This window comes from Bombus bifarius, unplaced genomic scaffold, assembly GCF_011952205.1.
Source record: "Bombus bifarius isolate JDL3187 unplaced genomic scaffold, Bbif_JDL3187 scf7180000008062, whole genome shotgun sequence".
NCBI lineage: Eukaryota > Metazoa > Arthropoda > Insecta > Hymenoptera > Apidae > Bombus > Bombus bifarius.
This window is the reverse complement of record NW_022884426.1, coordinates 990,332-1,017,780: the sequence shown is the minus strand read 5'-3', so window position 1 is coordinate 1,017,780 and position 27,449 is coordinate 990,332. Positions and strand designations below refer to the sequence as shown.

General features: G+C 42.0%; 1 protein-coding gene across 7 annotated transcripts in view; it reads right to left on the bottom strand.

Moving 5' to 3' along the window:
* Nucleotides 1-539: 539 nt before the first annotated feature.
* LOC117208322 overlaps nt 540-27,449 on the bottom strand; it is a 56,697-nt gene continuing 29,787 nt past the window's right edge. Inside the window, exons 2-8 of one of the 7 annotated variants that reach the window (XM_033449397.1) lie at nt 19,452-20,061; nt 14,851-14,993; nt 14,425-14,642; nt 13,502-13,728; nt 12,989-13,315; nt 7,163-12,872; nt 540-6,434 (exon numbers count right to left, since the gene is read on the bottom strand). In XM_033449397.1, the coding sequence (XP_033305288.1) occupies nt 4,606-6,434; nt 7,163-12,872; nt 12,989-13,315; nt 13,502-13,728; nt 14,425-14,642; nt 14,851-14,993; nt 19,452-19,493 (8,496 nt within the window). In that variant the 5' untranslated portion in view covers nt 19,494-20,061 and the 3' untranslated portion in view covers nt 540-4,605. Of the gene's footprint in view, nt 6,435-7,162; nt 12,873-12,988; nt 13,316-13,501; nt 13,729-14,424; nt 14,643-14,850; nt 14,994-16,715; nt 16,764-19,329; nt 19,349-19,451; nt 20,062-27,449 lie in introns of those variants that run through there. The other 6 variants (XM_033449400.1, XM_033449403.1, XM_033449402.1 and 3 more) reach the window with 6 other exon arrangements.

The following is a 27,449-nucleotide window of genomic DNA, read 5'->3' as shown; positions in this document are numbered from 1 at the left end:
AAGAAAAAAATAAATTTGAAGAGAAATTTGATTGCCAATATTAACAGTTTAGTTAAATAAATCTAAAATATATCAAAAATAGAATTCTAATAGATGTATATAATATATACGTAGAATCAATTCAAATTTTAATTTGTAAGGGTTCGTATTCATTAATATAGTCATAATTTGGTTGTCCGTTCAGACGTATATGACGACTATTCAAGTGTTTCGATATTTATCATCATCCAATATTTATAAATTTAATAATTTACTCTTTCACCTCTTTACGACCAGACTCTCGATCATACGTAATTCAATCACCTTTAAAAACAAGAAACATTGCTATGACCAATCTCGTCCATAAAACATTAATGACTTAGTAGTATCAGTGTCGCAAAGAGATGTGCCAGTAATATGAAAATAAATTTTCTGTTTTAACAAATTAAGCGAACAGCAAAATCAGAAGTACCTACAAAATACTGCATGAGATCACGTAATTTTCTATAAAGACCTTTCAGTTTCAGTTTCAATTGTTAGCGTTGTAGTGCACCGCTGCTTTTTTGTACGCGTTTATTACAGTAGAACGATCTTAAAAATATAAATTCAATATTTTCAGTCCGAAACATGCGTTTGTCAAAATGTGTGAAAATAACGAGGCCTTTAGCATTTATCGAAGTCACAAAGGAATAATATGTATCGCATGGAAAGAACTACGAAGATTGCAAGTTTATGCATGATTTTGTTCACTTAACGCTAGTCAAATATTTACATATAAATGCTGGTGCAAGTGTATTCACATGTAAATATCGATTCTACGTTAAATATAACGATGCGTTAGATCGAACCGTAGCCTTCACCGAACAAACTTTTTCCGACTGGTCGTGTATCTCGAAAATATGTATTATTAATGTTTTATATAATTACAGTACATATGTATAATGGTAATGTCTAGAAAAGAAATGTTCCCTTCATTCGTGCTTTTCCTTTACTGCATTCTTTTAAACGTATATACAGAGAAGCCGATCTTACGCGTTTCTCTTTCTTTTGTTCTCCTTCTTTTTTCTTTTTTTTTTTTTTTTACTTTATATTTCGGACATGACTGTACTGGTGTCTATTACTTCTCTTTTTTCGTTTTTTTTCTGATTTTTCTCTTTTTTTTTTTAACAACTTCGTCCTCGGTTTATCTGGCTTCCCGTCCCTCATCGGTTTCGTTCGTCGTTTTCTAATTACTTAATCTCTTGATTTTCAACTGATTTGTGCTAAACGACAATACGTATTTTAATCAATGTACGTTTTGCAGTGCACGGCCGTTTCGTTTATACGTATTCTCTCTGCCTCTCTCCCTTTTTCGCTCTTCCGCTCGCTTCTCCACTTCCACTCTCTAGAATTATCTGTTACTTATTTATTTTTTCCTTATTTTCTTTTTTTATAATGCTTCTTCTCTTTTCCCTACATTATTTTCTCACGTTGCTGTTTACAGATATCAAAGTGACGCGGCAAACATCGTCCTTTCGAATACTGGTAGTAAGGGGTGGTTCGAGTGAGAAAAAACAGTAGTCTTAATAAACGTACGATACAAAAACTCTTAAGTTAATCACTTAACGGCCAGTGTAAAGCGGTTTTGTTTCTTTCTACATTTAGTTTCTTCTCTTCTGTCTTTTTACTATATCTCTCCGTTCTTCCTTCTTGTTCGTTTGCTTTTTTGTCCTTCTTTCTTCTTTTCTTCTTTTTTTTTTTAAGTACCTGAAAAGCTCTCGGCTCTGGAAAACTTTGCTTATCCTTAAGTGTTTCTTCTAGTTTTTCGTTTTTTTTTTTTTCTTTATTTAAGTCCATTCATGAGTTCTTTTTACGAAGACTACAGTTACCCCTCTATTATAAATGCGATTGGTACGACTAAAGGTGGCGAAAAAGGCCAGGCTATCACTGACAATCGTATTTTCTTCCTCGTTTTTTCTCTTCCATTCATTCACTCATACGTACATGCACATTCATTCTGTCTGTTTCTCGCTTGTTTTGCTTTAACGTATAAGCTACATGTAATGTGTTCTTCTTCCATCCCATCAAAAAATACGTATTATTTTGGTGTGACGTTTTTCCAAAATTTACACTTACTCACAAAGATGCATCTTCTCAACGTCTCCATCCGTTCGTGTCTATTTGTTGCCCGTACGTCCGATTCTTTCCGTAATTTCATTTCCATCCCTTTCCTTCGTGTCTTTCGTTTTCTTACATCGCTTTAGCTTTACAGGAAGATAAGAGCTTACGTTTAGACGATAACATTAACTTGACATTTTTTTTCCTTGGCTCGCCCCGCTGAAAACTCGTCGGATCACGCTGAAATTTGTTGTGGGATTATTCGTTGAACGATTGAAAAGGGATTCGGAAAGTATGAAATGTACATTATTTACAAGAAGGTGTTGGGCGATTAAAATGGAATAAGATAGACAACTAAACTCAGAGAAGCGGTTGAATTCATAGGGCGTCTAGTGAAACATATCGTTAATGGCTAAGACACCGGGTTTTAGACCTGGATTTTGTACGCGTTCTGTTATTGCTAATGATACGACATTGTTTAAACATAAATTATTTTCCGATAAAAATTTAAATGTTCGCAGCAGCAATTACAGATTGTCTATATTACCCCCACCTCCACCTCCACCCACTTATTCATGCGATTCAAAGTGAAAGATATTATTTAAAATCGTTCAAGTTACAGCGGGCGAAGTGTATAGAAATTGCTTAAAAACATGATGAGAATTATGAAAAATGATCGACGCGTGCACGAGGTAGAGTTTTACTAATCGTTGACAGAATGGAAAAACGAAGAAGATACTTTATCTTACGATCGAAGCAACTAATGTAACAATTTACATGAGATTATAAGAAAGATAATAAATTTAATACGCTTATATCTCGTACTTCATTTCTCTCTCATTTTATCTTTTTCTTTCTCCTTTAAGGTTATTTCTGTTTATCGTTTATTTTCTTCCATCTTTTGCTTCTAAACGGAATCACTTTGGTTCGTATCACGAAAGGAGACTATTCACAGGAACATTACTTTTCAACATCCTTAACTCTTAGTTTTTTGCGCCAGAGATAATACATTAAACGCCTCGATTAACGAGTTTTATTAGCCTTTAACGCGGACAAACCTCCAATCACACTATGAGGAAGGCGCGAAAGAAACGTACGGAAATTAATCAGTGTTTCGTAGCTTAATTACACAACCTTTACAAGTGTTATCTTTGTTTATAGTTTTATAATATGTTGCAGGCATTCACGCGTCACGACAGCACACCGAAAGATGATATAAACTTGTCATTCTGAAACAAGGTGAAGCGATTTTGTACTAAAGTGCAGCGATATAATACTATACTTTTAATGAATTATCTACGTAATGTACAGTGTTTTGGGTACTTTTTACATGCACCGTGACAAGGTATGGTCGGCCTGTACGACACACATGGTTACTCTCCTTAGTTATATATATTTTCTCGTCTCTTTTCTCTATCATCTCTCCTTCTCGATATCTTTTCTTTTAAATACGTTCACCTTTATTTGGTTTTTTTTTACTATTATTCATCCATTTAACCATTTCGCTACTATTCCCTTGCATGAAGGTATGACACTACAATTTACAAGAATCATCTCGATTATAAAGTGAAGGTTCTAAGTTATCGAGAAGCATTACGCGGAAAGGCAAAAAGTTCAAAATGCATGTTTTACTACATTAATTTACCGAGATCTATAGAATAATTCGTCTATTCAGTCTGACCACACCATGTAGAAGAACGTGGAATAGTATCGTCATGATAGATACAGTAGACAGAGTTATAAATTCAGGCTTTTAATTATAAATTCTTTAGTCTGCGAGGGATCTATCGACAGTCGGATACGCTTATTTCTCTCTCTCTCTCTCTCTCTCACTCTCTCTCTTCTTACTCGTGTTTTCCTGCGCTATTTTTTCATTTATGCTTTTCTTTCTCGCGCTCACACTATTTCGCTCATTCTCACTTTCTCGAGCACGCCTACTTCCCGCCACAAATTTCTTTATCTTTTGACTAGATTGCGTCTCTAATATCCTTAACGATTTACTTTAAGTCTGCCATTCATTATAATTTGCATCTTACATCTAGTTATCATAATAACATCTAGTGGTAAGAGGATGCCCTATACCTCAAGAATCGCTAATAAACTGTTTGCTTGTTATCTCTCTCTCTCCCTCTTTCGCTCTTTCTATTTATTATCTCCTTCCTTTGCTCTCTCATAGATGGAACGGGATTAGTGTTTACGCTGTATCGAGAACTGACGCACTCCGAATTATCGGTGTGTGATAAAAGTTCGTCTCTAACAACTCCCGTATTCGCTAATATATTATGTACAAGTTTGTAGTTTGTGTATCTCATCATCCAATCCGAGCGAATTACATACGCGACTTGGTTTCCCTTCGATGCGCTTTCCGGCTGTCAGTTATAGGTTTTGTGTCGTTCTCGTAACGAGAAGTACGAGTACGACGCCCGTACATTTGGAAGCTCCTTTGTCACTGGACACGTGTTGCCAGGCATGAGCATACACCATTAGGTTTGAACACGCGATGCTCCGTCGAGCGTTCGAACGCTAGGACTACCTTTTCTTTCCAGCCTGTTTCGAGGGCAGTCGCTTCTTTAATTTCGAATGTTCGGGCTTGACCGATTTCTTTTTGGGTCTTTCCGGCGATCCGTTGCAACAGGCACATCCCTTTTTAACGTGTCCACGTAAACTCGATCGTCTAGCTCGACAGTCCGGCTCGACCAAAGCGATATTGCTCGCTTCGTCGTCCGAGGGCTCAGAGGTCTTATCACTGGAAACCGTGACCGAATCTTGAATCGACTCGTTCACCTTGGTACGCTTCGACAGACTACTTTTATGATCCGCTCGATTCAATACTACTCTTGAATTCACCTGTAACTTTTCCTTTTTTTTTAGATAATTGCAGCGTCGCTCGTTCGACAGAGATTTCAGACTTTGTACACTATCCTCGAGTCCGTTGCTCAGAGCGTTGTCTTCTGGTTGGCTGCTGATCGATTCGCTTATACTAGAATCCTCTTCGTCGCTGCTCGATCTCATTCTCTCGGACATTGGACTCTCCCAAGAAAGGTAATCCATTCTCGTCACCTTCGACGGAATTCGCTTCTTATTGGTATAGGTATACTTGTGCGTCGACAGCATGGGACCAGCGATCGGCGAGAGTGGTGAAGGTATCGTGACATCGGCGGTGTTACCGCTCAGCAAGGTTAAACTTTCGTCCCCCGAGCTTGCTGCCGAGGTATTATTTACATTGATGCTTGGGGGTAGCGATTCCGAATCCAAGTCGATATCCAATTTCATGTTTGATGGAATGCTCGATACGCTACTAGGCGAACCCTCCTTCGAACCATTTCTAGACATCATTTTTGTCCGGCCCGTATCCTTCAACGAATCGTTCTCCAACGACCCCAGATTCGTCGGTGATAATCTCGAAATATCAGAATTACTATTCGATGCTTCGTCCTGACTTAAATTATCCAAGGCTAGCCGCAAGTGCTTCGACGGATTTTCTAAATGTAGATCGTCTATCTTGTCTCTTTTCAGTTTCTTCAAAGAATCTTTCGCGGATCTGGTTCGCTGGCTGCTACTTTTTCTACGTTCGTTCAGCTTAAAATCGGCAACGGGACTGGCGTCTCTGCTACCGCTTGACGAATCTAACGAACGAAAGTAGGAACCACCGTAAGATTTCATACCCAGCGGCTGACTGCAGGATGCGTCCTGAGAAGAATGATCGAAAGATGGCGAATGATTCGTATCGAACAACAAATCTGCCTCTGGGAACAAGTCACTGGTGCTTGGTTCATCCACGCCCAAGTCTTCGCACTCCTCCGATAAACTTTTCTGTAGCTTCATCTCGCGTTCTATTGCGGCTGCTTTCCTCTCCATCTTCTGTTGTAACAATTCTCGATCTAATCTAGGATTTAACGGCGTTTTCATCATGTTGCTCTTATTCGAGTATTGCTGGAATGGTTCTAACGTATGATTCATAAAGTACTTTTTCGTGTTCGTTTGATAGATCTGTCCACTCGCCATCTCGATACCTTGACCTTTATTGATAATCTGCAGAACGCTTTGAACGTTCTCTGAATTATCTGAGTATCTTGAATTCAAAGGTTCGATATTTAAAGAATTCGCAGACGTAGGAACGTATCGCCAAGGTGTATCGGGCGACACTTTACCCTCTGGTTCCCAAGCTTCTTGCAATCGCGCATTTCCATATAGTAAGCCGTTTCCAATCTTGCACGATACCTCGATACCATCGGCAGACTGCTGAACAGCAGATTCTTGACTATCCGAACTACTTGGTCCACCAGTTACCAGGAACTGCGTCGCGTGGTCGATTCCACCAGACTGTTTACTCGCAACCGTTATCGTGGACATAGAGTCTGCGAACAGATACGTAGGCACGTTATTTAAGCTCTTCTTACTTACCACTACACTGTATAAATCCTGTATGCCTCTTCTTACATCGTTACCTCATTACACTTTTACAGGGAATCAGTTTCAGTCGACCAATCTCATGCTATCAAAATCTCTTTTTAAACGTGTATTTTTCTACTCTCTTTGTAACGTTTAGACGCAGTAAAAATGCAACAACGTATTCTATTTTTAACGATAAATTGATACATTTATGCAAAAGAGGCATAACGCAACATCACATACAGTGGCTACAAACCATATTTATACGTATCATTATTTTCCAATGAAGCGCTTCTTTATTAGATTCTATGTTTCATTTTTATGATGTCAAATTTTTGTAATCACACGCAAGTACTGAGTGTTAAGTCTGTTAAGTAATCTGATCGGTTAATGTACGAATGTAACTATAAACGTAGTGGTATACAAATAGTTTTCGTAGCCACTATGAATGAACGTTGTAAATGGATATAGAGATACACTGGCCTGTTGAATTTACGTAGCAATCTAATACTTAAGAAGATTACCAAAGAAATCGACGAATCTTTTCACGATACTGTAATACCATTGGAATTCTTACATCAAACATGTATATGATGTCTGGCGGAAGCGTTTTAAATATCACTTGAGCGGTAAAGTTTGTAAAGATTAGAAAATTTGTCCAATTATCGTACCAATTTTGGAAAAAGACACTAACCAATCTTTTCGTTACTCTGTAATGGCGTGGCATTGCTCGAACAAACGACAGAGTTGGAAGTGATCAAGGTTTTCGGAACGTTCTCCGACATACCCATTGCGTCGTCGATTTTTCTCTTGACCGTCTTCGGGGAGATGATCTTGGCACCAGGGATTATTTCCGCCGATATTTCCTTCATATCCTTTTGTTGTTGTTGCTGCTGCTGATGTTGTTGAGCGTCGTTCAACAAGGAAACATCGGATTGAGTGGCAAAAGCGAGAGCAATCGTTGCACTTGTTTGAATGGAGACAGGTTTGTCGTTATGCATTTGACTTTCTTGCGGTGACTTCTTTTCTGGGCTATGGGCGATCGTAGCTGTTGGTGTTATACACACCACATTGTCAGATTTAAGCCCCGGCGTCGTCAGTTTGTGTATAGAAGAGTTGAACAGTCTGGCGCCTTGAAGAGTTAAATTAGGATTGCTGGTGATCACGCCGCATATCGGTTGATTTTCTGACGGCTCGTTCAAGTTACGCTGTATCAGACCGATCGTAGAATTGCTCTTGTTCACGACGATCGTGTTCGTCGCGGATTCAACGGTAACTCCTCCAGCCACCGTGTCGGATTTTGTCATAGTCAAGTCACCGATGATGTTACTCTTCTCTGTACTTACGTCGCTCGTAAATTGAGCATGATTTCCACTATGAGGAATGACCACCGACGCACCCTGAACGTTTTGCGTCGTGGTCAGAGTCTGATTGCCTGACAGAGTCTGCAGCGTTGGTATTTTAACTTGCTTGACTTGCCCCGGTTGCGAAATTATTTTTCCTGCTTGATTTAGAAAGGATTGAAGCACGAGAGTATTCGATACACCGGTGTTTCCAGTAGCTCGTACGGTTGCGGGCACCGTTGCAAGAAGCTTCGATCCGCTGGATACTATCGTGAATTGTTGACCTTTCACTAGGTTCATCGGTAATATGTAATTAGGTCCAGGGACCAAGACAGCTGTGCTTCCCATTTTTCCCGTTACCGAAGCTAGAGCTTCGCTGACGCTCACGGAACCAGTCTGCACAGCTTCCTGAACGATCACCGCCCTCGACTGCCCGGAACCAGGTTCCGCGAAAATCAGATTTCGTCTTTTAACGTTTAATTCCACACTGTCGTTCGAATCGTTCGTCAGGTTCCTAATTTCGGCAGTTGCGTCCGTCGCGCTTCCAACGTTACTGGACGGTTCCTCTGGAGCGGAGAAACCAGCAGGACTGTCTTGCACGTGAACAACGCCGCTCGAGGAATCCTCGCTGCCCATTGTTCTTCCGAGATCGTCTGTACTCGGGCTGAGTTCCGAACTCTGTTGACCACCAGGTTTCGTTTTGCTCGCATTCGACTTTTTCCTCTTCGAAGATTGACTTGGATTCGTTGGTGGATTTGATCTTCTCCTCGGGGCGGGTTTATTGTTCAGATCAGGAGAATTTCGTAATTGCTCCGCATACTCGTCTAATATAGCGTAGATTCTTTGAGCGGTCTGTTCGTCTTCCTGTGGCTTTTGTTGCGGCTTCGGTATTGGTGAAGCCTTCGACGTGTTCGTCGCGCTGGTTTTCACCGTCTTGGGCGCCGTTTTTTTCACCGTTTTCGACGAAGGTGGAGTTGGAGGCGTTTTTCCAGCGGATGGTGCAGGCGTCGGAGCCGGGGTGACGCACGGGCTGGAAGAACTTTGCGAAGTGACACTGAGAGCGGGCGAAGCGGCCGGTTGACAGTAGCTGGTCACAACAACGACCGGAGTCGAATTTGGGGTTTTCGTGGCAACGGAACCTGCGCTTTGATTTACGTAAGTTAGAGAAACTTTCTGAGAGAAAACGTCCTGTTGAAAATTTACTGTGTTGCCGTTGCTCGCAAAATCGTTGTTGGTGGTTTGCTGCGTCGGCATCAAAAGCTGTTGAGTGAGAGCGCTCACAGAAACTTGCTGTGGTTTGGTAGCTTGCGTTTGTTGCGTAGTGGTTTGCGTTTGTACGGTGGTAGTGGCCGCGGTGGATATCGTTTGATGAGACTGTGGTTGAATCGTACTCCTCTCTTTCACTTGCTCCAGGACGCTTTCGAATTCTCTCAATTGTTCCAAAGTGGTTGAGCTGACTTGATTCGGTACCTCTATAGGAGAACCAAGCAAACTGTCTGTCCTAACTGTTGGTTGTTGCTGCTGTGGTGGTGGTTGTTGTTGTTGTTGTTGCTGCTGCTGTTGTTGTTGTTGTTGTTGCTGCTGCTGTTGTAATCTTGGCGTGGTCAAAACTGCTTGAATAGCTCCGGTAATGTTTGGTTGCCTCAAAGGAGCACGAATGATGTTCAACTTGACCACCGGTGTTCTTCCAGGTGGTATCGAATTTGAATGCGATATAGTCGGTATAATGTTCAGTTGACTCGGATTTGTGGTGGATATAGTAACAGGAATTTTGTGCGTGTATATCACACCCGGCGAAGCATTCTGAACGCTTTGTACTAGCTGCGTCAACGTTTGATTCGTATTCGGACTAGACGCTACGTTCGCGTTATTTCCAGAGCTTTGGACGATATTCAAGATTTGCCTGCTAGTGGATAATTGTAACGTGTTTGGAATGTTTGTAATGGACTGTACGTTTATACCTGTAGACGCGTTCGTTTGTTGTGCATTAGGTACGGATGTTTGTACTGCTTTCGATAGGTTTGCCGTTTTCTGCGGGGACGCCGTCTGTACGTGCGTTTCCGATGAGGCGCCGGTTACGCCGCCCGTCGACGTGTCCGTGGAAAGCGTATATATAGTTTTGCCGAAAGCTTGCTGAAATTTGGGCAAACCGGTGTTTTGTCCAGACTGCGCCGTCACTTTCGCAGACGTTAATCTCTCGTACGTACTCCTGTTCGCGTTTGCGTTTTCGGCTCTTTGGTTTTGCCGCGAAAAATTACCAACGTTTCCATCGTCGATGTTCTGCAGATTGAGGACATTCCTCTGATTAGACACTACGTTCGGATTTACAGAGGCCAACTGGTATGTACCGTCTGGTTTACAAACGATTTGTAGCTGCTCCGATGCGATGGTCGTCGAGGCGACTACCGTGCTCGTCGTCGTGGTAGTTGTGACCGTGGAACAAGGAGATGGAGATTTCTTGGGCGATTGACTCTGTTGATTTCGCCGAATTGGCACTGTTCTAGGACTCGAGTCAGGCTCGAGTTGACCGGAAACGTTCGTGGTCGTAGAAGAGGTTGGTGAACTATCGGGTAGTTGATTCGTTTCTTCACCGACATCGGGGAGAATCGACGATCTCGGAGGAGGGGTTTGACCAGCCGGACTCATGCCAACGCCACTATCGTGCCCCCCGGAAGAGGGTGTACCGGGTAATTGAATATTTCCAGCCACGCTCGGAGTTCTATTTGGCCGCGGGGGAGTATTTCCGCTGTTGATAGAGCCCGAATTCGGACTCTGTGGAATGTTTCTTGAAAGTTGTACGACGTTTACGGTGGGTCGCATTCTTGGCGGTACCATCATATCCAATGAATTTAGACCCGGTACATTTTTTGCCAAGATATCCGAATCCCTGACAACCTTCGCAAGAATATCAAACTTTCTTTTGCCCAAATTCGATTTAGAATTTAAGTCCCGTCCACCGGCAGAGCATAAGTCCGTTTTACCAGTGATGGCTGCTCCATTTCCTTTTTGTTTCTGATACGGGGATAATGCGTTTTTGTTCGGAGAGAACGGCATATTCTTCTGAATGTTCATCAGTTCGCTCGTAATATCGCCGCTACTCAATCGTTGCTGCTTTTTCGATCGTATCAATCTGTTGTCGATCTCGTCCGCTCTGGTTAATACAATCTTCGGGTTCAGGTTGAGCGTGCTGAGCATCGGAGCAAATTTCGTTATACTGTTTGTATTATTCTCTAAGTTATTATTGTCTTTACTCTTATTTAGAAGATTCTTGTGCAGTATCTGAGAAATCCTTGCAGATTTCTTCGAATTTTGCGGCCTGAACATCCTCAAAGATTTAAGTACCGCTGGGTCGCTCCTTCTCTCTGTAAGTATTAATGGCGCGGTTGCTGTGTATGTCGAACCTTTTATTGTTTCACGTTTGCTTTCATCCATATCGGCAGAAAATAAAGTTATAATATCGTTGCCACTTACGTCGGAACCGCTCGCGTCTTCGTTCGTGTTTGTATGTCGAACGTTTTCATTAACAAGCATATGAAAATGCGAGACGGAATCAACAGTTAATTTTGAAGCTTTTGAACGTTTCTTATTCGACTCCTTATTGGACGATTTATTCAACTTTTTCTTTACCTCCAATCGGCATCCATCGCTGCCAAAGCTGTCTGTTTGGCTGTCTTGCGTATTACTATCGGTATCAGAGATCGAACTGATCCTATTCCTAAAATGTTTCGGTTTACGTTCCGTGCTGTCATAGTCGCTTTCGGAAGATTCTAATCTATGCATTTTTCTCTGTCTCCCTGTTCTCCTCACTTGTAATACACTTCCGCTATCCGAATCGGTAGTGGTAGCGTCATCGAGGCTTCTTCTCGTCGACGACCTCTTGAAGTTACCAGCAGGCTGGAAGCTACCAAACTGTTCCGAGCCATCCGAAGGTAAATCCACCCATTGTTCGTATCCCTTTTCAATTCCAAAAAAGATATCCTTGGTATCATCTTCCGAGGGCCAATCTTTAAACTGCGAATAATCGATATTGAGGTATTTCAACTCCTTGTTGGTATTTCTCATTTCCTCGGCATTCTCCAAGTATCTCTCGCACAGACTTTTCAGCTCCTTCCAATCCAAAACCCAGCTAAGCATGTGGTAACGAGGACTGCTCAAAACCACGGCCAAGTCGTCGCAAAGCTGTGGCGACAGACCGAGTTTTTCCGCGTCTAGCACTTGATTTGGCACGGATTTTTCGTCGTAATTCGCAGAACCCGTGACAGCGTCGCCTTTGATCAGAATTAAAGCATCGAGCGTTCTTTCCACGTTTCTAGAGTTCGTATTGTTCGATTCTGGAGTCTTGCTTCTCGAGATATCGTTCCCGATAAACTCTCCGCAATTGAAGCAAAGCTCTCCGAGTGGACCATTGGATAACGAATCCCTCTTTGGATGCAAAGGACACCTGTCGCTTGCCGAGTTCGTCGTATCTCCCTTTTTCAGAGTTAAAAGGCTCTTTAATAGTTGATCCGTTCGCTCAAAGTTCTTGGTTACTTGTCCATTTTGGAAGTCGATATTCTTTTTCGTTGGTGTTGTTATACCCGCGATCGAACTGGACAACGACGGCGACACGGGAAATAACGAAGAGTTGCATAAAGACGAGGACGAATCCGTATTCGCCACTTTTGTTCCGTTCTTTTCTCCGGTATTGCTATCGATCTTTTTTAATCCTATGTTAGAATGATTATTCTCAAGGATGTGGTTTAGTTTCTCGCTACTGGCGACGTTATCACCGGAGGTTCCATCCTCTTTCGTTTTTCCGCACGCAACAGCGATTTCCTTGATCCTATCGTAACAAGCCCTGGTAGGATGCAGAGAAAACGCTGTCAACACGCACTCTCGGGCAATACCGATATTGCTACCAACGACATCGGCTAACTTGAGGAATTGCGTGCTCAAACGCTTCGCAGTCTCGCGAACCTTCTCCGTATCGGATTTTGCTTTTTGACTCTCCAATTCGTTCATATCCGTGGTCAACGCCCTGATATACAATTCGATTACCACGGGCTTTATGCTATCGCCGAACTGTAATTAAAAGAAAAACAAACGAAAAGGGTTTTCAATTGTTTCTCGAGCATTGTCGGAATTAAATAATTTGGAGAATGAAATCGCAACGATAACAAGAACCTAGATATACTCACATGCTTAACAAGTACCGCGCAAAAGATATAAATGTGCTGAGCACTCTCAGCGGGTTCGATTAATTTCCTTATCATCCCCGGCAACGTAGGTACTACGTCTTTTAATTTCGAATGCAACAATGCCCAGGAGTTTAGAATTTGTTCCAAAATGTTTGCACCCGTTTCCGGCACAGGGCGTACCATACCAGCTGTAACGAGATATTGTGCAACCAATTCGGCAGCTTTTATCGAATTTCTCCAAACGCGTGCAGTTCCATACTTCGTCGGTCTTTCACCACTGAGACGTTGGACCAATTCCAATCCGTCGCTGAGGTCCATTAATTTTAGCTGAAAAGAAAGCCTTTCCTTACCACCCCATGCACGCTTTTGTAACATCGGAAAATTAATCTAAGTACGTGCGGCACAGTTCGGGATCCAAAATATTTTGTGCCTGTTCTCGACGCGACCAAACATGCATTCGTGTAATCACGAAAACGAACCAAGGGTCCACCTTTCCTCCCAAACGATACTCACTTGAGCGAATATATCTTGCGTGCGTTTCAATTTATACAAGAGGACGATATAAACGTCGATCATGTAATGAACGTGATGAGAATCCGAGAGTGAGCGCAACCGATCGCTCCGTCGCAGAGAACGTACGCAAGCAGCGGCGAGTTTTACCGCTATGTCCTCGCAGCGGTCCTCGCAAAGTATTTTCAGCCTCATTGTCAGTAATTCACCTTTCTCCGAACAGCAGAACTCTGTAAATCGAGGATAATCTATCGTTAGATCGTTGTTACATCTTTCATAAGTTACGGGCGAACTTTGCATCAACGTCACGAGTCTATATTCGCGGTGCAACTGACATTGCCAAGATTCTATGACTCAACGTAAGGCGAACATCAACGATAACCGAATTGCGTCAGACGTTTCGTTTTCGCGAAAATCAACTTTGAATTTGCCTAGTTACCGGCTACGCATGGCTACGCACGATCGACAGGATGCTATCCTACAAAACAAACTCGGTCGAAAATGTATTCGATTGGCAACTCAATACCACTTAATGACAAAATCCGCAATCACTTAAAACCAATAGGATGAAATTTGTTCAACGCCACGTAATTTGAACAAAATATAGTCTGAGCGTGTTCTTGACATAGGAATTAAAAACGCCAGGGTATTCTTTCGTTTTTCTAAAAATATACAAACGCGGATAAGGATCGTTCGTATTATAAGCTTCAATTTTCAACTCGATTTTCCAAAAAAAAAAAAAAAACAAAAAAAGAAAGAATAACACTAACGCAATTTTATTGTATCATTATATGTGATCCTCGTCTTATTTATTATTCCAGGCCGTAAGATCTTCTTGGTTACACCTTGTGTGACTTGTACAACGACGAATATAAAACCCACGTTGCGTAAAGAGAAAGAAGAAAGGAAGTAGGTGCGCGACCTACCCTCTTCATGTTCGGAATCCGGTTGGCCGTTAAGTATGCTGTCGAGAGCAGGATGAGTCCATGGATTGTGCACCAGAGCTATCAGGGCAGTGCACCTGGGTGCAGCGGGGTGTTGCACCAGGTGTGACGCGCACCTCTGTAACGTTACACTGAGGTGCGTCTTCGTCGCGGGTGACAACTTCGGCCACTCCCCGCGCAGTACCAATTTCAACGTGTGTCTACAACGATAAAGACGCGTGATACGACCAATTAAGCCGCGTTTAACAAAGAGTGAAATTCATCGAAGAGAAATTAACGAGGTGGAAGGCCACATCTTTGACCTCTTAGAGGAACACGAGCACAGGTAAAGATCATTTTCATTAGAAACCCTTGGATTTCGATGATGAAAAAGGGAAACACAGTTTTATCGGTGGTGGAAATACTCACTTGTGAGCCCATTCTATGAGAGACTGGGTGGCCTCTGGCGTTGCCCCGGGAATGAAATTGGTGACATGCTCCCAGGCGGACAGAAGTGCATTCACCTTGTCGCCGTACTTCTTTTTGCTGTCACTCAATGTCGCTTCAAGCCCCTGCAACCCGGTAAATCAGCCATCGATTAAACGCAAGTAAAACCTCCTGTTCATAGACTTTTCCAGAAGAAAGAGGGGAAATGGTTCGACTAATCGACACTCTGAACCGCTGTCCGAGTCTTAATCGTTTGTCTCTGCATCGTGCAATTTGTACGTCTACTTCTAACCGATCGTTTTCGACAACTGATTATCCGCGCCACCTAAAACGATATCATCGCGATGAAAATATAGAACATCGTATTTCCAATTTGAGAATCGAACTGCTGGGTATTTTCGACGGGAGATTGAAAAGGAAAAAGGGGTAAAGGAAGATGTAAGATAGAGAACGCACGATACATCGTTTTCAGGAACGGATAGACAGCGAGGTTTTCGTTTTCGTCCAACAAAATTATTTACTATTATGCGATTTATATATTTAATAATTGTAATTTTATATCGTATTTCACAATTATAAATTGATTACTACTATTTATCATTACCTAGAAGAAAGAAAGTTTTCCTCTGGCTAATGTTAGTTACAAAGGACCAGCGAAATATTTAACTGCAAAGTTTCGCGATGATAATTCGTTAACTTTAACCGAGCTCGTCATTTTCGAGGATTCGAAATCGCGTCTTTCTCTGATCCAAGAATTCGCCGTCAGAATGTCCAATTTTCCCGACGAAAATGTTCCGTTGTTTAACACATTGCATCGCATAACGCGTTGCATACTTCTGTTCATCAGAAATGCCTTCGCTTTAATAATGTTTGCTTCAACACGTTTTGTCCACTGTTCTATTTGTCTGTCAAAGTTATCTCGCCGAGAAATACCGAGATACTAAAATGACGAAAAGATGTAGAATTCAACAGTTGCGTCAGCGTTCCTTAAACGATCGAACCGATGCAAAACCAATGCGTTAAATAACTTCACATTTGTTAGATTTCCGTTACGATTCTAAAAGTTTAAGCATAGGACGTTGAAGAAAGGCCGACTGATAATCCAGCGTATAATTATTAATTACCGAGGAAGGTATTTAATCGCTGGAAAAGCGGCAGGGTTGTAGTTTTCAGCAGGTAGCAAGACCAGTGGCCGAGAACCACGTGCGAAAACAAGACGGAAACGATATCCTCCTATTAAACCGCAAATATTGGGCAACCGGAATGAATTTCCCGCTGTATCTGAAAACTGGCCGATGAAATCCTCTTTTTGATTGATCCAGAGGCCAACGATCGCGAAGTGCCGAACCAACGCTCGTGCCTACACGACTAATAATGCTACCGAACGAAATCAAATACAAAAGCGATTTAAGAAATTGAAGGCGAAATGAGTTGCGCGTTAAAGGGCGATCCATAGTTCTAACGGAGGAAAAGAAAGCAGGAAAAATTGACGCGTTCAGTTACGAGCGCGTTCGTTACAATTCAATTTTGTTCGTTAACAAACGAATGAAAAAAAGTATTTTCGTAGATGCATGAGAAACGATTTTTGTATATAGGTCGAACGGATGATTTCAATGCGCAATAAATATCGGAGACTCGACAGTGTAGAAGATCGAATCTCCGTTTGAATGAAAATTTACTATTTCATGGAAACGCTTACAAGATACTGGTAGAAAATGTGCACAGTTTTTACTTTCTCACAGATTATTCCTTAACTACGTATCCTATGGTTGCCGCGAAGCATTATCATAAAAAAAGATAATAAGAAAATAATAAGAAAGAGAAAGCATAATAAGAACAAAAATTACCTGATTCAAATAAAGCGTCAACTGTTCAGCCATTTAATTCGGTATTTAAATCTGCAACGCTAAAATACAAGGTAACTTTTCAAGCGACCTTGGCTAGAGATGTTTTTATTTCTTTGCAAAATCAATTACATTCTAAAAGCAAACGGGAAAAGGAGGAAAAGCGTTGATAAAAAGGAAAAGCATTAACGGTATCAAGCAAACAACCGACAGAATTTTCGCAGATAAAAGAAGTCGCTGGAAAAATTCCTCGAACCCGGGAGGAAAACTTCCAATTGGAAAGGAGTTAATTTCGAAGGCATACCTTGCGAGCTCAACCATCGGTTCTTACGGGCAACTTCCTGATCTTACTTTCGCGTAACTTTCCCCATTTGCAACTTCTGTGCCCCGTTCACGAGCAACTCCGCGATGCAGATACCCCTCGTTTCATCCCCGATTCGTTTCTTTACTTATTCCAGTTCTCGTTCTACGGTAACTCACCCCCAATTTTACACCTCTCACCGATAAAATTTTCCTACTCGCGTTTCCCCAGGCAAATTGGAAAATTCGTTCGTTTCGTAAGATCGCGCGTATCTGTTGCGAAAATCTTGCTCTCTTCTCTCAATCCTCCTTTTTACCCATTAAGGACAAATCTCAGCGTTAACGTAACATACATTTCATTTACAATTCCTTCTTCAGTTATTTCGTATTACCGGATTTTACCTTTTAGCACTGTGATCGTGAAAGCAAAGTCCAAGGATACGTTGAACGTTTCTTTCGTCGCTGTTTCATTTTCCATCTACGTCTCTTACGATTTTACGCGAAATGTAAAAAAAGAATTAAGCCACTTGTACGTACTTTTTATAAATCTTGAAAATCACTCCTGCGTTTCTGATTCGCGTAATGTTTTCCAATAAGGTACGTAACTATATCAGTACGTTTTTTTATACCTCGATACAAAAGATATTTCGAATTACTCTACATATCGCAATCATATTACGTTCACGTATTGCTTCGCTGTTACTTCGGTCCTTAATGGGTTCTAATGCGCGATTGAAAAGGGAAACTGTAGCTTTTCTCTGTTCACAAAGTGGAAAAGGAATCGAAGGTCGATTAATTCCTACTGTTTCGATCGTTGCAGTTTTCTAGTTTCTGTCTTACGGTGTAACAACGTATAGTCGTGACCCTGTAACGGAAACTGGCAGAACGAAAAACGAGGCTCGGATATAGTAGCAGGCGAAGTATTTCCGATATTAACTTTTACATCGCAGCTTTTCAATAACGTGATTTTATATAGCCCGTCAGGCTTTCGCGAAATTCTATCAACTTCCTCCTCGTATCAAATCGAATTCCAGCGAACATGCAGCTTCGTCGCCGCGTTTCTCGATTCGACTGTTTATTCGAGTCCTTGCCACCGTTTTCTCGCTTCTTCTTATTTCATCGATTATTCGACGAACGAAACACGTTGAATAACAAGGAAAAGTCGTGGCAATTGTTTCTATCGCGTTTAAAAAGATACATCGACGTAATGCAAGTGTTTCGAAATCGTAAAACTTTGGTAAAACACAAAGGATATCGCTATCAAATATTATTGTCGTACATTTTACGCTCTTCTACCACTTTACACGTCGTTGGACATTGAACTCGAGACTTAGGTACTTCCGGTAAATCCACAGCTCTGGAAAACCTAGGTATAAGAGGTCAACTACGGGTATAGCGCAACGAGAGCGTAAGCGCCTTTAAAATTAAACGAACAGCAGATCCAGTCTAATTGCCCGTGCTTTGATAAATCTGGTCGGACAAGCGGCTATTCGATCGAACGTTTGATAGATACATTCCGTTCCTAATCTACGCCAACTATCCTAACTACGCGTGTTACATCGTTCTCACGAGATCAACGTTGTTGCACGGTAATTGATCAACGCGATAGAGTTTAACATTAGAACTACCACACCAGTCAAATCGACTGGTTTTACAATTTTATTTTAAAATTCCTACTTCACGTTATATTTTTTTCCCGCTTTGATGCAATGACTTTCGCAACGATAACGATAAAAGAATAACGTAATGAATTTTATTTTGTTTTTTATGTATTCAAACTTAAAATAATTATGTATCAAGGCTACTTGTACCAATACCAGTGAAAATGACTGGTAGTTATCAAAGTGTAAAGGGATCCTGCAACCTGTTCATCGAACCAGTTTCCTCGTTTTGTACAACTTGCCATGCGTTTTTCAAATTTTTACCGCGTATCATTCGATATGATGATATCGGATATCAAGAAAATTCCGGATCGATCGCTAAATGCTAACACCAGAAATACCACACCAGTCAAAATGACTGGTTCTACATTTTTTTTTTTTTTTTATAAATGTACCCAACCCTCGTTTAGGGATGATGGTCGCAGATGGATTAATAATACCAAAAATGTACTACATAACATGCAATTGCTTTTGTAAGAAAGTAATAAATCAATAAATATAAAAATATTCTATTATCACGTATTTTTTAAAGACCAGTCATTTTTACTGGTTTTGATAGAAATAGCTCCGTGTTAACTATCGGTAGTTCTAGTGTTAATACGAATAGAGGTCGAGTAAACGATACGAAAGACAAAGGTTCGAGAGATGGTACGAACCATTGATGAAAATGAAAAGAAAACGAAGCTAGGACAGTGTAGGCTGGTTTGTCGTGAGACGAACCCTCTTTCTCTCTCTTTCGTTCTCTCTTTTTTCTGCGAAAGAAGGACCGAAAATGGACCTGTGTCCTCACCACGCACGACTTTTGGATGTGCGAAGACATTCAGAGGGGTGGTCGTGCTGATCGGCGATACAGCAGCAGCGATACTGAAGTTTCGGTCGAAAGAACGCGTGGTGGTCGTCGAAACACTGGTAAAAGATCTCCCTTCTTCTTCGATCAAGGCCTAGGCTAACGAGCGACGGGATTTTCCTCCGCGTCGATGGCAGCGAAGACCTTCTTCCTCCGCTCTGAGCTGAGGATGACGCTGAGCTGGCAGGGGTAGGGGCAGGGCTCGTAGCGGACATCAGCGACCTTCGCAGCTTCAAGTTTCGATATCCTGAATTACCGGAAGATCCGTGGACGATGTCCTTCCACGAGACCGAGCCTTCTATCTTTTTCTTCTCCTTTTCCCTTCCCCTTCCCGCTGCCTACTTTCTTCCGTTTGGTCACTGTCAGTCCCCTCCGCAAAGTTGTTCCACTATCCTCCTCCTCCGCCACCACCTCCGCCTCCTTTTCTTTCTCGCTTCACCCGGCTATCCCGGGTTTTCTCTTGCTCCTCTCACCAGGTGGTCTCCACAGTCGGGACGCGCCACTACCAACCGAATTCCAGCGCCTGCTGTACCACTACCATCTGCAATTCAAAACAACTACAATCGAATCGTTTCCACTCGTTCGCGAGAAAGCAGCCCTCTCAAACGTTCGACTAGTTCGTACGTTCAACGCGGTTAAAGTAATCTCGAGTTAGCTGTGTCACGCGATTCGCTTCGTCGTTGATTACCAACACCTCGAGTCAAGTGGTACCGCGACTAAAACGCGATTCTTTTGCTGATTTAGCGCAAACTGAATAGGTAGACAGACTTCAGGTGGTTTGACGAAACACGCGAACAAAGGTATTCGCATTGCTGCGTGTATACCCGTAAGTATCAGGACACCTACCTACTCGTCACATTTACCTGAACCGATTCGAACGGAATAACAAATTTACGAAAGGAACCATAGGAAGACAAATATAGCGAAAAGCATCCGATTTGCGGTACTTGGTATCGATATCGATATTATTTCAGAAAGGATATAATAAATCGCATCTATTTTCTTCTTGTTTTATAGAGAGTGTATTTTCAAATATATGAGCGAGGATGGATTATCGAAACAGAGCAGTTTACTGCTTGACAAATTGTTTCTTGATAGCTTCCAAGTTGATAAAAACGTATCGGCAAAATGTATTCATTACGAAATATCGTGGGTTTTAGAGTTTTAAGCTTGCAAATTCCTTTCCAGTTGAAATGACATGCAATTAGAGCGACGGTATACGCAACGATAGTATTTCGAGAGTTCGAGTCTAAAGAGGGTTAAACACAACGAGGCGCGTTTCTTTCTGTTCGTTGTCTTCCGATACTAAAGTCCAAGCTGTCCGATTGCCCGAGATCGTCTCTTTGGCCCCATCCACGGCCATTTCCATCGTTTTTTTCACGACGAGGAAACACGACCGCGAACGAGACGCGTTTTAAAAGCTCGGATTTATTCGAGGACTTTTCTAATTGCTTCCCACCGATGAAAACTGTTGCCCCGGGCATGCAGATTGACCCGCGCCTCTTTGTTATCGCGATTCTTTTTCATCGTATTCCGTCGTCTACGCTGACAGCCGGTTCTCGGCCACTTTGGACAGCGAAAAATTCCTTTCCCATCGTTATTTTTGCCAACACTAGCGAAATGGATATCGCCGTTCCACAGAATATCGTCAAGTTGTCGGTCGAAGCCGTAACATTTTTTTTACGGCGCTCCGCTAGCACTGTCGCTCGTACGTCGATGTATCGAGCCGAAGATCAGAATTCATGAATTTTATCTCGACTTTGGCTACCTCGTGAATTTCCAAACATCGTCCCATCGAGACTTTTTCTCAGATGTACGACGTGACGCATACGCAACGAGTACGTGAGCACTAGTTCGCTTCGTATTAACCGATGCCTAAAGCTTACCAACGATAAGTACGCGAATTAACGCGTACGAATTAATAGCAAACTAACGATCGAAAGTAACTGCGTCTTATTTTCTTACATAATCCACGGATATGCATCGTACGAAGTTGAAATAGTTTGTTTAACGACCAGCGCTACTGCAATGGTAAACTCAAATTGCACGATTCGTCCAAGCGTTCATCGATTAAATATTATTGTTAGAATCAATCTATGGAGTTTCCATCGATCTCGAAACATTTCCCTGCCTTGTCTATAGCCAAGTATAATATCGAGAACAACCATACATCGTTCCCAACAAGTACGTACGCACGTATACCATTCGTGGCTGGAAAGTTGGCTAGGATTTCAGGTCGGATCGCTTTATAGCGTAATAGCAGCAGCTTTCCTGACACAGTCTCAAAAATAAGGCACACATATTTTCGTTAGAGAGCGAAATGTTCACATTTACAAGTCGAACGAAGAGCCAGCAAAATACGTCTCTTAGCCCCGCGTGTCATCCTGCTAGCCAACTTTCCAGCCACGCGTAGTAGATAATGGGGCTTCCCTTCCTTCCCCACCTTTCGTTTCTCGTCCCTTTATTTCCTTTCTTCTTTAGTTCGTCCTCTTCTCTTTCGCCTCCCGCTTTCCCGCCCTCTCGTCGTTTGTTTTCCGTCTTTCTCGTCCCCTTTCCCTTCCCCTCTGTTTCTGCTTCCTTCCTTTCCACCTTCTACGCTTCCGCCCACGCTTTTACCTTTATCCCGTCCTTCCTGTTCCTTTCCCTTTCTCTTCGTACACTCTGTTTTCCTCTCACCCCTTCTATATTCACCATTTCCCTCTTGCCTCCTTTGTTCTCCAGTGGCGGCCGACGAGCAACATAAATATTTATTTATTGCGTGTACATACGGCGACGGATGTGTACAGGGGAAAATGCTCGTTCGTAAATTCAACTAATCGAAGAGTTTCGTTTCCGTTATATGTCTGTAAGATTCAAGAAATACATTCCTTCTTGAATTTACCTACGGATATAGAATGACATTGGAATTTTTATTTCGCGCTACAATTACGGATCCTGTTGATTCTTATGGATTACAGTTTAATGAGAAAAGTACGTTGAAACTGATGTAAAAGAAGCTTCCCTGCCTCTACGCTCGCTCGCTATCCTATACACAACGATTAATTTTTGTCGGCAAGTCTAGCGATGATTAAAAATATGTGTTGCAAAATGTGGAGTATACGAAACGCGGCTCTGCAAAAACAGTTCGATGACTCAGGTAATTGAATATGCATCGAACCGACGAAGAAACTATGATTAAGCTGTTCGTGCTACTGCCTGGTATCTCGGCGGGAAACAATTCGTGGTCTAAATGCGATCATATAAAATTATATGTCGTTTTTCCTCTCCGAAGGAAACGAAATGACGCAATGTCGTACTCATCGTGTGTACGATGTGTTTTGTGTCGCTCGTGGAACGTAAAGGACGTCTACGGGGACGAAATCTCGATACCAGCCGAACGAGATCGATTCTCTCGCTCGGAAAGTTGGTCTTTTATTCGAAAAGTACATATAACGGCTCCTTTTTCCTACCTTCGCAATTTCGTATTGCAACAGTCGTAAAACATTTCGTCTTCTAAAAGGAGAAAAATATTTACCAATATCCTATCGATTCGGGGCCAATCAAACGACGTTCCGACGAAGGAAAGCTTCTCTAAATTGTCAATTTGAAAGAGGCTGAAGAAGAAAACGAAGGGATAACAATCGTCATTCGTATTGCTCGGTTTTATTATACATCGAGAGCTTAAATTCCCGACAGAAATGTAGTCGGCAGGTCAAGAATAACGCAACTACGTCAGAGGGTCCAGTTTTTAGACAAATCGAGTTCCGCCTATTTCCACAACAAGCTGTTTAAAATTTCAATGCATCTGTACGTCTCTGTAGCCGATATCGTGACTATTGATTTGGCAACTAAGTGATTGCGGATTTTGTCATTAGGTGGTACTGACAAAATCCGCAATCACTTAGTTGCCAACCCAATACATCCACGTGTTCCTAACACGTTGATTGTCACGTCACTCATATTCGGCCGACAGAAAAGTTTCTGATCGGGCCGTGTCACTCGTATTCGGGTGACGCTTATTCGACTACTTGCGAAGGATTGTCGTAATTGTTTGAAAAGATATTGCACAGAAAGTTATAAAAGTAATACGAAAATGGTTTATTAAGAAAATTACTTAGAACGTAAAACTTTGAAGCATTCTATACAAAGCTGAGGTTGGTCGGGACAATTTGGACAAAAAGTTGTTGTTTTCTTTAAATTCGCTCGTGTGTTTGGTCGGTCCGTTCGACGTCTTTATCCGCATAACATAGTTTACATGCGCGTCTAATGCTTCTTCCGGAATCATTTTTCCGAACAATGATATTATGCCGACTCCGTCGAAGACAAGGATTTTCTGTATTTTCAGACAACCCTAATAATTTTGCAGCTAATAATTCTCTAAATCTTCTAATAGTTACATCCTTCCTTGTTGCAATTTTGTAAACCGTCAAAGCGTGTACAACAGAAATTCCCAGAAGGAGTTGAATGCCAAGTTTTCGATACTATTTGATTCCTTTTCTAATTGTGGCGATGTAGCTGCACATACGCTAGAGGACAATTCGAATCATGTTGTTGTTTTGCCTCGGAGTATCAACACCGTTAGGACATACGTAACGTAATAATAAATAAACTCTGTCAAACAAAGAGGAATTTAAACTTTCCGCTACTCCCGTGACCAGTAAATAAATAAACGCGATCGTAAGGCGAACAGTTTTCCAGTCTCGGTCTCGAGCGATCTAATTAGCGATCTATACACAATCTTTAGCGAATCTACTAAATCTGTTATTTAGCGAATTTATTAAATATTTTTAAATACATTTGATGATTTCAACAGCGAGTTATCTCGTCATTTAAACCTCACGACCAACCGTGCTCTACAGTGGCATAAGAAATCATTTGGTCAGAATAATCTATACCACAAATCCCTGAAGGATGGATTTCATTGAAAACACGCGCGGCAGTCAACGTGCTAACGCGTCGATGCGTAACACGGCGCAACGTATCTCGCAAGTGGAGAATTGTAAAAAAATTGAGCGAAATAACGCGGGTTCCAGCTCGATACAGGATCTCCAAGGATTAGAATCAATGGATCGGTGAAATCCGTAACTCGCGACGATCGACTCGGTGGTCAGATAAACGGTAACGAAGCCACAGGACAAAACTGGGAAAAAAGGAAAACGCGGTGGAAATTGCACGATTCGATAGATTCTCTCTTTCCGATGTTTTGCATAAGATTAATCCGAGCTGCCGTTTCTCTCGGAGGCTTGCACCGCTTCGTGACGAATAGCTATTATTCTGCCTTCAACGTCTCCCGACCAAACTAGAGCCCAGCCCAGACTACGAGTTATCTATCGATTGCGCGATTCTACCATGTCTACATTGTACAGAGCTTTATTCCGTGCTACGCGTTACTTCTCACGTGACCGAGCACGCAAATCATCCCTCTCTGTGGGTTTGCGTGGATCGCGAGCTACCCTCTGCTCGTCGCTTTCTTCCGTACGCAACTTTGTTCCACGCTCGTGTTAACTACAACTCGAAAACCTGTCCAATTTTGCCAAGCTGAGATACAGCGAAACTTCGATATACGTTAGCGTGCTGAAGTATGTCTTTAGGCACCTGCTGCAATTCGATCAAAAGATTGATATCTTTCCTATATTTTCAACGTCGTGGTAGAGCAACGTTTATCTACTGTTAATTTCGTTCCTTGCTTTTTCATATAATCTACGTCGAATTGCTTTGCAATGTTTCATTTGGAACAGGCAATATGTCTATTCTGCGTCGCTCGAGTTCTATATTTATGCGTAATACACGGTTCATACTATGTGAACTTTTTATAAACTTTTTGCAAACGCGGCTAGAATCTCATTATTATTCACAATTATCCACAATTATCAATTAGATTTAATAAGTCTCGATATCCAGGTAATGTTCATGACGACTATTCGTGCTATATACTATTCTTTTTTTTCTTTTCTTTTTTTACTAGATACACGTATATTCGCAGTAAATGTCTCGTAACTTCTCTATATATTGCGAGATTGGTCTCAACAATAAAATTTTAAAACGTTCCACGTAATACGCGTAATATATTCATAAAACCTTCCTATGGCAGGCGTACGAGCACTGCCGTGAACAACTGTACATTTTATATATTCGCAACGATCTCGAAGCGTCCAAATATCGATGCGCGTTAACAGGCAAAATAGAATTTTCATTATGCTTGAAACGTCTACAACGTCAACCGACTGACCGGCTGATTTCATTTCCGATATCGTAGACGGCTTGCTTAAATCGTTGCACGTCCCGGGTAAGCAATAACTTCCGCTCAGCCGTCCTTTCTATTTAGCGAAATTCATTTTCCTACGTCGTCGCGAAGTAAAAGAGAGACAAGGTAAGGAAGAAAAAGGAAAAGGCCTTGTCATTTGCATAGCAACTGTACTTAATGGCATCTTCCGAAGGAAAATGCCTTTGAAATTCGTTGCTTCTCCACGGGGAAATTAACGATACGCTACTTGACTATCGTCCAGACGATTCCACGCAAAGTACCAGTGATTCGGAGCTCTGTCTCTGCTCGAATTCGGCCGGCAGCGTTCGCGACGCAGTTAGGCGCCGTTTTGCATTTTGCGTAGCGCGCAAATTCTCGCGTGACCAAGCACGCAAATAGACGTATTTCTGTAGCACGGCTGGCTATTGGCCGGCACGTTACTCTCATAAAACGTGGCCATTATATCGCCGCGGATCTGCCGACTCGTCAAACAACTTTTCGTAGATCGAAAATTCGCCTCGCGTTTCGAAACGACTCGTAGGAAAAAAACGACGTAACGAGTTAGATACGAATCTCCGACGCGATTGCCAGTTGATATCGTTTCTATTCTTTCTAGCGGATTTGTGGCAGTGTAATTTCAGTGTCTCGATCGTACTAAGAACGATAGTTGCGAACGAAGAAAATCAATTCGCGATAGCATCATTTTCTAAAGACGATGTTCCATATTTATGAAACACTAAACTCGTGTAAACGAGTTTTGGTAGTTGCATGCGAAACACGGCGAAATCTGTGTTTCGACAATTACGTTATATAAATTGAACACAGTCAGCGTGAAACACGTGAAACTCGTCATCGGGATTTCCTACTTTTTGCTGCTGGCGACTGGATAAATGGACGCGCGTTATGAAAAGATCGACTTCAGACACCAGGCTCTCCCTTCGATTTTGTGTGCCGCATTGAACGTAAAAAAAAAAAAAGAAAGAAAGAGAGAAAAGAAGGAGATATAAATACATGGCATCACTAGACTATTACCGCTTTTTGCTATAAAGTTATTTTAAGTGAACGAGGCATGAGCAGATCGTTTGAAGTCGAACGGTACGTACGACGCTTTTGTAAATGGAAATCAGCCTCTTGCCACGAAAATGATACGAAGGTAATCGAGGCGATAATCTACAGAAAACAATGGACGTTACACGTCTCGTTAAGTAAAATTCAGTCGAATCGCTTCTGTGCTTTTGTCCCGTTACTGGATGTTGCGTGTCGTTTCACTGGAGAATTTCTGCGCGAGGGAGATCTCGATACGCGTCCGCAAGGTCGCCTCGAAATCTACGAAAATCGTGTTACGCAAGAAGATATACATTGTGTAGCTTGCGACGAGCAGATCAAAAGAGAAGATATACAAATGCGAGATTTTCCCACAATCGTTTCACGTTCGTTCGAAACTCGCGTACGAGCTCCTTTTCGAAGGACAGTTTTTTTAGAAACCCGAGCGTCCAGACGTTCGAACAAATCCAACGAACTGGAATTGCGACGAGTGACAGTCGTGAAAATTTCGAAGGCAGAAAGGAGCGTCCTAAATTTCGTGGGCTGCGTTTCACGACCGAATGAAAAAGCGTTAAAAAACTGTACCCTTTTTTTTCATTTCGACAAAAGACCACCTGTTGCCACGTAACAGGTGATGCATCGATATAGAATCAGCCGTGCGA